Here is a 12,825-nt window from a genome sequence, read left to right on the forward strand (position 1 = left end):
TTTGCCCATAATTATGTTTAAATAGACGTGATTATTTAACTATGAATTGCAGCAAATTGAGTTCTCTAAAAGACAGAAACTGATCAAGAAATGAATCAAGAATGTTCTGTGTTTTGACATGCTCCAGTTGGGAATAACCAGCATATTAATTCATCATTTAAAAAAGTATATTGAAAGATTTATGCAAGTAAATGGTCAATTGATTTCTAACATTTTTGGGGAAAATTAATAATTCTTTTTGAAATGTAATCATTTGGCAAATGCAATAAAATCAAATTTTATTGGATATGTAAAGAGTTTATATGCTGAAAATAAAATAATATGGTGACACCTTTCCTCTTATTTTCAAACTACTGTATTATGTCTTTATAGCAGTGGCGTCATGAGATACACAAGTCAAAGAACAAGGCAGCAGCCCAGTGGGAGATTCAGGAGAAGACTCTGAAAAGGAAGCAGCGAAGAATAAGAACAACAAGCCCTGACTCATTGGAGAGTGCAAAGCTGTCTATCCTGAGAGAGGTGTGTAAATTTACTTTTATATTATGTTCTGGGAAACTTTTGAAAATCTCTGATTGCACCCTTACCTTTCTACATAGCTTCCAGTTAATCTGCTTCATTATAATGGCCACTAATTCTAATACGGTTTCTGGGCACTAATGATATGTAGAGAAAAGAATAGTTCAGTAGATATATGAAAAAAGATGAAATTTTAGTACACACTGTGGAGAAGGAAATCCTATCATATAAGTCACAGCAAGCTTTATTATTGATTTTTTTCAAATTTAGTCCATTATAGTATGTGATTGCAAGAGTATTTGGTGTGTTTGTGGTTTAGCAAGTTGTTTACATCTTTACTACATAAAATGCTGTCGTCTTTATATGTAAAGTCACTACAGAGTTTTCCATATCCTATAAATTATTTATTTTAACTGTGTTCTGAGTGCCATCACACTTCAGAAATATAAAAGGAGTTTCATTTCAGTCTCTATGCACTCAAGAGATAGGAGAGATTGATCTCTGATGAACTATGTGTGTCTCTTTTGATTTTCCCAAATGAGACAATTAAAATTCATTCTCCGTTTTAATTAGTTTGAAATCAAATTACTTTTTTAACACATTCTGTATTTTCACATACGGAGCCCCATAGGTGACAAGCAGAAAAAAAAATCAGTTTGAATGGATTAATACTTATGAACTCATTCGAACAAATTATATAACTCTTTCGAACTGATTTTTTTTTTCTCACGGACTCTTATTTCAGTAGTACAGGGCCCTGTTCCGTATTAATTAGTTCGAAAAGATTATTATTATTTTTCCCCTTTGCAGTACAGTTAATATTATGGAGCCCTGTACAGTTTTCCTTGTGTACAGTTCAGTGAATTGTAAGGTGTCTGTTAAAATCAATGAACCGGAAGAGGAACTAGTTGGAACACCACTGCAGTCGAAAAGGTTCTTTTGAGGAGTCCTGAAACGAGTTTCAAACACAGAAGTTATGAGAATGGATTTATGGAATTTTCTCAGAGAATGTGATTCTGGAGTCAGTGGTTAATAGAAGAAAAGGTAAGTTTTAAAATCTAGTCAATAATGGTACTGAACAGTGTAAAATCGACAATGTATTGGCTGGCTATACTTTTTGGTTCACTAAACTGCATACCAGGAAAAATAAATAACTACTGAAATAACAGTCAGGGGAAAAAAATCTAAATCCATCAGCATGAATTATGTATTCATTCAAACTGTGTTTTTTTTTTGCCCTGACACCTACTGGATTCATTATTCACATGTTGAAATTGTGCTAGAGATGAGGCTTATTAAAACATGATTCTTCCTCAATTTTAGGGTAGATTCCTTAAGGGAAAAGAAAATGTTTCATTATGTCTATTTATGTCATGGGTACCTGTTGGAATTAAGTTAACTTCAGTGATCATTTTGACATTTTAATTAGGAAAGGATTTACTTTGCTTATGCATATTTTTTTTAAGCATAAATTGCTAGCATCATCAGAAAATTTTCTAGAACACATTCTGCTCAATGGTTAGTTCATACTGCTGCAGGCTTATTAATAGATACAGACTTCGTAAAACCCATCTTTCACCTCATGTGTGTTCATCAAAAGAAAAGAAGTTGTCCCCATATGAGTTTGATTATACAATTCTTAGCAATAATTTTACAGAACCTTTCTCTCTTCTTGAGATAGTTAATGACAGCCTTATATATTAAGGAAAAACAGGTTTAACATTCATTTCCTTGCAACAATTTGCTACCAGCACCCAAAGTCCAAATTTAAAGAACCACAGCAAAAACCTGAACTATGATCAAGAGCTATTTGGCTTCTGTGCTAGTACATGCCAACACAATGCTTTTTGTAAATTGTGTGTATGCTTTCCTTCTTAAAGGTTTGTTAATTTTCAGTGGTTAATATGTGTTCTGATATGTTTATTAATTTTCTTTTAGGTTTTTTCTCAACAGTACCAGATGCATGATGTACTGGAGAAATCCGACCGTGCAATGGCAGTGGTTAAAGACTTGTTTGGAGATGATCCTAAAAGACAAACAGGTATATAAGTTTTAAGAAATGCTTAGTAATGCAGCATTTGAGTTGATAAACTTGCAAATTATATTGATTTTTTTTTTTTTTTACATTTAGTTAGTTTTATTTAAAAAAAAATTGTAAAATGGTAGTAGTTTACAGGGAGAATATTTCAGATAAAAATAAATAAATGAGTAAATAAATAAAATTACTGTGATATGTAAGCATAAATAAATAATTGTATCACTAAATTTCTTTTGTTGCTTATTTAATTATTTATTTAATTCTGTCCATAGTTTTCCTCAGAATGCATCAAGAAATACAGATTGAAATAAAACTAATTTTTGCTCATCAAAGTTGAGAGGGTGGGTTCTAGCACATACTGTGTTTTGATTGGTGAATTGTTTTCTGTAGATTGCTCATGCCTAATTCCCTATGTCAGTACGTGAGAGGGAGGTAAATGGGGTAGCACAAGAATTAATTAGAAAAATGCTTACTACTGTGGATGAAATGGATTCTGCCAAAGTTATCATGTATTTTTACACTACGATATAGTAGTCTATTAATCGACTATCGCAAGGCAAATGAGCCAGTGTAAGATACAGTGAGCTGCACCTATATCAGTTTAGACACTTTGACATGGAAAGCCCAAAGCAGCGCCAGCTAATATTTTCAACTGAATATTTGACCTCCTTTTACGAGTCTAAAGTCAGGTGCATATTTGCAGCTATTTTTTCAAACAACTTTACAGCACTGATCAGTGGCAGACATGATACTTTCTTCTCATGTCAGCTTGGAGTTTTCCACAGATTCTACACTTTTCCTCCCAATCCCAAAAATACGTGTATTAGATTTAATATGTGCATGAGTGTCTTCTGTAATATTTTGGCACCTGTAAAGTTTTTTCAAAAATAAGTTCAAAAAGACACAAAAAAAGGTTTGGGGACCATCCCCGTATATTGCCCTAAGACAATATCAAAATGAAGAAATGATCACAAGTCTTTTTAAATTCAGAACAAATGACAGTTTTACTATTGAAACATGGTTGTTTAAATACAGAAAGGATTATGGGAAAAAGAAATGGTTGACATCAAAACAGGAACCGGAAATAACATCATCAGGAGGAGTCGGAAGTGATGTTATATTGCAGAGTCGGAAGTGAGGTTAGTGGAGATGGCCGGAAGTGACGTAATCGGCGGCCATCTTGAACCCGGAATCGGGGCAATTATTTTTCCTCTGGTTTTCTGTAAAGAGAAGAGATTTAGGTAAGCACCATATGACACCCATATCTCGCGATATTTCACTCACCTTTAGGCTCTTTGACTGCCTCCTAATCGCACGTGTGTGACATATCCTATCTAGAGTTTTTTTCTTTTCTTACACCGTATGTAGCTGGGATAGGCTCATGCACTCCGTCACACTAAACTGAATTAAGACACTAAATTTATGAATGGATATAGTTATCATTACAGTAGCCCACAACAAGAGGATTCTGCATTGGAACTCTGGTCATATGAACATTTGTGTTTTAGTGATAGTAACGAAACCCTGATGTGCCTATGAAAAACCATGAATCCACAGCCCACAACTCATTGTCATATTAACAAAGGATGTTAAAAGATTTTCCAAAATTAAGTATAAAAGGGATCAAAGTATGACTGAAATAATATGATCATTTTATGTATTTCAAATGTTTTCTGACATTTTAAATAAATCAGCTAATTTAAAAATTCAGTTTGAGAATGTAAGTCTTGACTAAAATATTGAATGGACACAATTTTGAAAAGAATGTATGTATTAGAGAGAAATTAGACCATTTTCATGGCTATGAATCACTGATTTAATCGCCATTAAAAACAAGTTCTTCATGAAAAATTCTAGGCATTACCCTTTGTTATTGCATTTTGCGCAGTTCAATAGAATACATTTAAAAGCAAATCTAGGTATGAGAGAAAAAAAAGCTGGATTGAGGTTTTTTTTATGCACATCCTTGTACATTTCACCATGGTTACAGCAAGGTTTCTGAAACAATGCCAGCCTTGTCTGTAAACATTCAGTGCACTATTAAAGTTCTCATTTTACAGGCCTGTCGCCTTATTATCTTTTTGATTTTTGAATATAGATCTCCAAAACTGCACTAAGCAAAAGTAATGCTTTTAACACATTGTACTATACATACTGAAAGAAATATTTATATATTAATCTTTGGTTGGTTTAAGTTAAAAAGTATACCTTTTAACCTCTCTCTTTCAAGATGGACTTAAGAGCAGTGATAAGAAAAGAAGCACATTGTTCTACTTATTTATTGCACATTAAGGAGTACATTATGCCGTATGATGCAAGAGAATTCAGGATTATATTCCGGTTGCCTCCTTCAGAAGTGTGCATACTCATTTACATGTAAATGTTGTAAAATAAACTGTAATGCTAGTACATCTGTACAGAGATGAATAAAACGTTCATAGGATCCTGTGCTACATAGAAAATTAAGTTTAAGTGAAATGACCTTACACTAAAATGGGACCGTTTTTGGAATTCTGTGTGCTTTTTGGTCACCTTGTTATGGGAATTACATAGCAATGATAACACATGTGGAAGAACTTAAAAACTTATTTCATGAGAGTGTGATTGTTACAGTATGTGCTGCATCAGAAAATATGGAATAAGTCGAATGTGTTCAACTAAAGATAATAGAAAAGATAACAGAAAACATGACAGAAATTAAAGTTCAAAGTTTACTGTCCTGTGCACAGTAAGGAATAATGTTTCCCTGTACAATGAAATTCTTTGTTTGCTGTCCACACCAAATGACAAAACCAACGTATAAAGATAAACATAAATAATAAGTAGCAGATAGATAATAAGTAACAGAGGCAGCATAAAGTATAAAAACAGAATTGAAATATAAAGTGTAATGTGCAGGTTGGTGTGTGATGGACAAGTCAAATACAGTTGTGTGAGGTAGATAGAATAAGATGAACCATGGTTATAAACTCCAGTCAGTTATTTAGGAGTCTTAATGGCCTTGGGAAGGAAAGAGTTCTTTAGCCTGGAAGTCCTGCATTTCATACTTCTATACCTCCTGCCTGAGGGCAGAAGTGTGAACAGTTCATGTTGGGGGTGGGTGGGGTCCCTGAGGATCAAGGTGTTTCTAAAGTCAGTTTGATTGCTTTGGTTCAAATGCTATTTCTGTTGTGGTTTAGAATCTTATTAGTAGTTTCACTTTTTTTTTTATCAAATGTATCTATTCTATCCTGCTGTGTAAGTACATTACATGTGTACTATCCAATGTTACTAACTGTAGTTTGCAAAGGTTTAGTTGTCAAATCCTTAAATAGTTGCCAAATTCATAATACAGAAATATAATTGTCTCTAAAAGTATAAAACATTTATTTGAAAATATGAAACCTGATCTTTGATAATAAATGCCTGGCATTTAATTGTAGACGGCACTTGTCTGGAAGGGTTACTCTATGAAATACAGAAGTATTTTGACAACTGTAGCCTGTGCTGAAATTTCATGTTTTCACTTCGTTGACAAACTTAGCAGTGGTTTAATAATTAGTTAATAATGTGACAAAAATAACAAGACTTTCATGTTTACTTCTGTAGAGTTTATATAGTTCCAGTTTGCTTCATATAGTATGAATGTTTTTTTAAAGTTATGATATTGTGATTTTACAACATTCATATCTCCCATATGATTCTTGCCATTGAATTGATTTGGTTAAAGTATTAGCTAATGGTAATATAAAAACACCCCATTAATATTTGCAGCATTCTTAATTGATTGCTATGAAAAGTACTGTACATACGAGTTTTTTAATACAGTACAGTCATTCACTACGATATTTGAAGTAAATGGGGAGGGAACTTTAGTATAAACAAGACAAATAAGTGTTTGTAGGTAAGTTTGTAATTATCACTCACAGATCTAAAGAAGTTAAATGTTTAAGATGTGATGAATAAACATGATTTGATGCATATATTTTAACTACTAGACTATTTGCATTCCCCATCATAGTTTGACCACTGATATCTACAGTTATTGCAGATGATTAAAAACTTGCATTATGTTTTGAACACTTTAGTTTTATCAAATATATTCTTAACTACTTCAATTCATTTTTTTCTTTTCTTCTTTCATAAGGGTTTCCAAATGTTACAATTGCACCCAACTGTGCCATGAACTCTTCTATGCCCCTAGTAATGAGCAAAAGAGATTGTCCAACACAGCTGTCAATTCTCAGCGAGTCTGTAATGGATTCCCAGGTACTTAAATACCATAAAAGTTGAAATGGTCAACAGTTTCCACATACAAAAAACAAATATACCTTACTTTTAGTTTTATTTCTATAGAGGTAAATCACAGAAATGTTTCTCATAATTGCAACCATAATCCAGACATTTTTCAAACAAAACCAAATGAAACGTAAGTAAACCTAATATTTTCAAACCTGCTTAATCTAATTCAGAATTTCCTAGGAAAAATAAATCCAGTGTAGAAAGTAAAGATTTTAGCTATAGGCCTCCCAAACTGAGGCATGATCTATCTCCAGTGTTGGAGATGCCTCTTTAGTCTTAACATTTACATCAAGATTGAATTTTAATATGCTATTCAGTTGTTTTCGCTGATGCCATGACTTTTTTCATATTCCTTTCTAATTTAAATCAGTTATTTTAGTTTGGTAGTGCTTGGTGTACTTTGGTATGAATTTTCTGAAGCCAACAATGAATTGGTAATTTTCTGTAATAATCATCATTAGTCCCAGTGTGACATGATCCATTGTAAAGTGCAAGTAACCTAAAATATCAGAATCACGGACTAATAAAAGCAGGGCTGGAGGTCCTTATTGCAAAAAAATAATTTATCACTAAAAAACTTTGTATATGTTTTATATATGGTGTTTATGAGGTGTTTTAGCATTAAGTTTATGTTCAATTATTTGTTTTGTGCTGTTTTCTTGTTACGTTGTATTTGTAATTAATATAAAACACGTTGAGCTTGTCTGTGAAAATGCACCATATAAAAATAAATTGACATAATTTAAGTTAGGATGTTTTTTCTTATGTTATCTGCAGAGCTTTGCATACTGTATCAACAAGCTACATACATGTTTTTTAATACAGTACAGTCATTCACTATTATATTTGAAGTAAATGGGGAGGGAACTCATCCAACAGACTTACATACATAAACGTGACAATTGCCAGTTTATAATGCTGATTAAATTCTCTTTTTTTAAATTTAGGCTTTAAATGAGTTTGCCAATGATAGTCATGATCAGTGTGATTCTGAATATAGCAAAGATGAAGAAGACAGCGAAAGGCCTGCTGGGAAGTACTTTGAGTCCAACATTGACATGCGGAGGTAATCTGCCTTAAAAATGAATGAGGTTAAATGCTGCACATTTTGTAAATTAATGCTAAATTAGTATCATTTTATGAGAACGTATGTTTTTTTAGATTATCGTAAAGTTCATCATTGTCCTCTTGCAACTGCATGTTACTTTTGTTCAATTTTTAATTATTCCTAAACTACAACCCTTCTGTAAGCAGTGACTTTAAATTTAAAATATGTAGTATTATATAAATTTTATGTTAATAAATACTGCATTTAAATAGTTGCTTCTTTTTCACTTAAATATTTAATAACTGGTATGAGTGAGTGTGGATGTGTGGATGTTTGCCTTGTGTAAGACTGACGCAACTTCCTGCCTAGTGTCCAGTCCTGCTGAGCTAATTTTTTTGTCTCTATGACTCTAAATTGGATAATACAGAATTAAATTCATAATTGATTAATGGATGGGTGGTTATACCTTATAATACTTACATCAGGAATTTAACAAAAAATAATTTTTCTTTATTTATATGTCACTTGTATGTTTTTCCTTTTTTCTTTATCTATTTACAGACACTGTTTTCAGAGGAATGAGCAGTCATTTCTACACAATCCTGGAAATGAATATTCTGGATGCCCCCCCAGTGACTCAGTGGTAGTAAACCCATCTGAAACTCCTCATACGCCTTTGTTGTCCTCTCTGAATACTGAAGAAATGTCAAGTGAGTTAAATTATACAAAAGCTGACATATATTCTTGAAAAGTCTTCTGCACGTACTTATAGTACTGCTTCTCTGTTTATAATGATTCATAGCTTATATGCATTGGTGGCCTTAAAAAAAAAAAAAAAAAAAAAAAAATCATGTTTATGTATTATTGCTTTGAAATAGTAAGAAATCTATCACAGTTCATTATCAGTACACTGAATTCTGGATTATCTGAGGAATGGAAGAGCAAAGGAGATAGTCTAAAACAAACCGAAAATAATGATTTCAACAAAACTATAATACAATATATTGTGACATTCCTGTTTTATTATAAATTCATTTTATCCCAGTGTTTTGTGAAGCCACTGATGAAATTTCTTGACCAGATCTAATTTATTATTTTAGGTGCTCTGAATGCTACTTCAGCTGTGAAGCGAGTTCGATCCAGATGGTTCAACGATGATGAGAAAAGGTCTTTGCCAAATGGCCTTTCATCTACAGCAACTTCTGAAATGTTTAACCAGGTCCTAAATCCAAACCTACAAAACAAGAGGAAAGGTTAGTATACCATGCAGGAAAATGCAAAAAGTTAAAGGGATCCTTGGCACATACGGCCAAATTATATATTTTATTTTTTCCTTTTATTTGCTTTCAAAGAAATATGCATATCAAGTATTTCACATGCTGATTATCTGGATTGTTAAAACTTTATTTCTTTTTAGCCATCTTTCTGCTGTTGATTTCTTTTTTATCTTCCTATGCACGTGTACTTGTAGACTGTTTAGAACAGGTGTGTCCAACCAGTTGATCACGATTGATTAGTTGATCACAAAGTGATTGTGGAAGTATTAATGAATAATTCATTAATAATGAATAATTGCTGACAATTCTCCGCTCACCCCTGTCATATACTAGCCCAGGGGTGGGCAAATTGCGGCCCGCTAAGAGTTTTTTGTGGCCCGCCAAGACAGTCAGAAAAATCCGCCTTGAACCGAGATTTCCTTCCCGTGCGTGACCGAAGATTTGTCTCGTATTTTCCACTAGGACGGCCACGTCAATACGCATGCGCAGTGTAGGAACGATGCGCAGTGCTTTCCCGGTTGATCTGTTTAATTTCAATTTTGTCTTTGCAACAGTAAATATATAAATTTCCAACTTTAGTGAAACCATGAACCCTCCGAAAAAACGTAAAATCGGTGATGAATGTCGTGTGTTTAATGAAGAATGGACAAACAAATATTTCTTTGGTAATACAGGGAATAAAGCAGTGTGTTTATTGTGTCATGAAACGATAGCCGTATTTAAGGAGTACAATCTGAAACGACACCACGAAACAAAACATAGCGAATTTGGCTGCAAACTTTCCAAGGAAGAACGCAAAATAAAAGCTGCGGAGTGTGTGAAAAGGCTGAAGAAGCAACAAGCATTATTTACAAAGCAATCAACACTTCAAAATAGCGCTACAGAAGCAAGTTTAATGGTAGCCTACAACCTTGCTAAACGCAACAAGCCTTTTTCGGATGGCGAGTTTATTAAGCAGTGTATGGTAGAGTGTGCAAGCGTATTGTGTCCTGATGTGAGAAGCAAATTTGAAAGCATTTCATTGTCAAGAAGGACTATAGTGCGGCGCATTGACTCAATTAGTGACGAACTCACAGAACAGCTGAAGACTGCGAGCAAAGATTTTGTTTGGTTTTCTTTGGCACTGGATGAGAGCACAGATAATGAAGACACTGCACAATTACTCATCTTTATCCGTGGAATTAGTGAAAATTTCATCATCACAGAGGAATTACTTGGCCTAGAATCAATGAAAGATAGAACCACTGGTCAGGACTTGCTTGAGTGTGCTGTGAATTGCGTGGAGAAAAGTGGCTTGTCCTGGAACAAAATGGCAAGCATTACAACAGATGGGGCCAGCGCTTTCATTGGAAAAAATGTAGGTATGGTTAAGCTTTTAAAAAACAAGTTACAAGCACAAGACACAGACAGTGATATCTTGTCTTTTCATTGTATTTTGCATCAGGAGAGCCTTTGTAAAGCTGCACTGGACTTAAAGCATGTGGTAGATCCTATTGTTAGTGTGGTGAACACAATCAGAGCAAGGGCACTCCACCATCGACAGTTCAAATCTTTTCTTGAGGATGTGGAGGCAGAGTATGAAGACGTAATTTACCACAACAGGGTGAGGTGGTTGAGCCTGGGCAAAGTGATAAAAAGAGTCTGGGCATTGCAGAATGAAATCCTCTTATTTCTGGACACGAAGAAGATATCTCATGATTTTGTTACAAAAATAGGATGTGAGGAGTGGAGATACGAGATGATGTTTGCAGCTGATGTATTTGAGAAATTGAATGAATTGAATGTGACATTGCAGGGAAAGGGGTTGTTTGCACATGAAATGTGGAAGCATGTAAAATCATTCAAAGCAAAACTAAGTCTATTTGCAAGGCAAGCAGGTGAAGGCAATTTTTGTCATTTCCCTTTATTAGGAAAACAGAAAGTGCCTGAAAGTGTTTCTGCTAAGATTAGGGATCATCTGCAGAGTTTGGAGGATGAGGTCACAAGAAGATTTCAGGACTTTAAGAAAATTGAGCCTAAATTCAATTTGCTCTCTTATCCCTTCACTGCTGATATTGACACAGCACCTGAGGAGCTGCAGCTTGAACTTATTGACATGCAGTCAGATCACACTGTGAAAGAAATGTTTAATGCTGTGACATTAGTTGACTTTTACAAATCTTTGTCTGCTGAAAAATTTCCATGTATGAAGAAATTTGCTGGGAAAATGTTCTCTATATTTGGGTCTACATATATTTGTGAGCAAAGTTTTTCTTGCTTGAAGATTAACAAGAGTAAATATAGATGCTCTTTGACAGACATTAACTTGCAGGCTGTGATGAGAATCTCAACAAGCAATCTCACTCCCACTCCTGATTTCAAAAAAATTGTAGAAAAGTGTGATAGGGTACATTTGTCTCATTACTGATTCTAAAATTAAATGTGCTTGCAGCTATAGATATGAAATTAGCACAATAAATAAATTGAATATAAAACTGCTACTATTTTATTTAATTTATATTTATTGATTTTTATAGTAAAATTTATACCTTTTCTGAAATGCAAAGTTAACTAATGAATGCAATCATTTTAAAAGGTGCGGCCCTCCGCTAACATCCGCTTCCACAAATTGGCCCCCGAGCCAAAACAATTGCCCACCCCTGTACTAGCCAAATACTATAGAACCTGGTGTTCTGTTGTGGACAGGAAGTCAACACCGTAATTGGAACAATCATTCAATCAATTGGTTCTTTTTCAATAAGTAGCAATCACACCAAATCCACAACAAAGCTTTCACATATGTCTCTCTTTTATTAGCTTCTGATGCCAAATAATACTGCCACAAGCCATTTCAAGGATATAGTTCATTGTAAAAATCCCACTCCCACGTATATTTGTTACTAATTATGTTCACCTCTTTTGTAAGTTGCTTTGGATAAAAGCGTCTGCTAAGGGAATAAATGTATATACCGTATTTCTTAATTCTCTGATGAAACCCACAGCGTGCTCAAATCCCCTCGAAATATGCTGTTTGAACCACATGCTTAAAGGCTTTTTCCTTTTAACTGCAAAATCACACGAGAGAATATGTATTAATAAAATCACCTTTAGGCACCCTAGGCATATAAAAAGACAACTTTAATAAAATAATAAGTAAAACAGAAGCAAAGTGTTGAGTAGAAAATAGCTTTTTATATGACTTGCAAGAACTGGTGAACAATATGCTAGCAGCCATGTGGCGAGTTTCCCCGAAGGTGATCCAGCTCGTAAGATCTTCATTGTTGGGGACCCGAGTGGCTGGATCAGGCCAAGGGGTCACCCACGTAACACCTGGCTGCGGCAGATAGAGGGTCATTTACGGAGGGTGGGACTGGACCGCATGTCTGCCTGGGGGTTGCAAACCAGGATCCCGAGTTGTTTCGTCATGTAGTGGTTGCAGCAACGCACTGTACCAGTGCATGCTCCCCAACTTGACTTGATAATGGTTTTGTTGCCCTATGTTAAGGCACTGTTCTTTTCCAGACTTTATCCGCTATCATTGCATCATCCATCAGCAAGCTTTATGCGGTAAGGTTTTGAATATGAAAGATGTGATGGATGTTACAATAAAAAAATACTATAAATTCCATTTGGGCAAGAAGTCTACAGAAGTGGCTATTCCATGCATATATGGAGCAAACAGACAC

At 34.3% G+C, this 12,825-nt stretch overlaps 1 protein-coding gene across 2 annotated transcripts in view; it reads left to right on the forward strand.

The window, feature by feature from the left end:
• spice1 (spindle and centriole associated protein 1) overlaps nucleotides 1-12,825 on the forward strand; it is a 60,776-nt gene that overhangs the window by 14,791 nt on the left and 33,160 nt on the right. For both annotated transcript variants that reach the window (XM_051927058.1, XM_051927057.1), the window contains 6 exons: nucleotides 373-519; nucleotides 2,455-2,557; nucleotides 6,681-6,802; nucleotides 7,783-7,901; nucleotides 8,445-8,593; nucleotides 8,984-9,136. In XM_051927058.1, coding sequence (XP_051783018.1) covers nucleotides 373-519; nucleotides 2,455-2,557; nucleotides 6,681-6,802; nucleotides 7,783-7,901; nucleotides 8,445-8,593; nucleotides 8,984-9,136 — 793 coding nt within the window. The remainder of the gene's footprint in view (nucleotides 1-372; nucleotides 520-2,454; nucleotides 2,558-6,680; nucleotides 6,803-7,782; nucleotides 7,902-8,444; nucleotides 8,594-8,983; nucleotides 9,137-12,825) is intronic.

This window comes from Erpetoichthys calabaricus, chromosome 4 (genome assembly GCF_900747795.2).
Source record: "Erpetoichthys calabaricus chromosome 4, fErpCal1.3, whole genome shotgun sequence".
In the NCBI taxonomy this organism is placed as follows: Eukaryota; Metazoa; Chordata; class Cladistia; order Polypteriformes; family Polypteridae; genus Erpetoichthys; species Erpetoichthys calabaricus.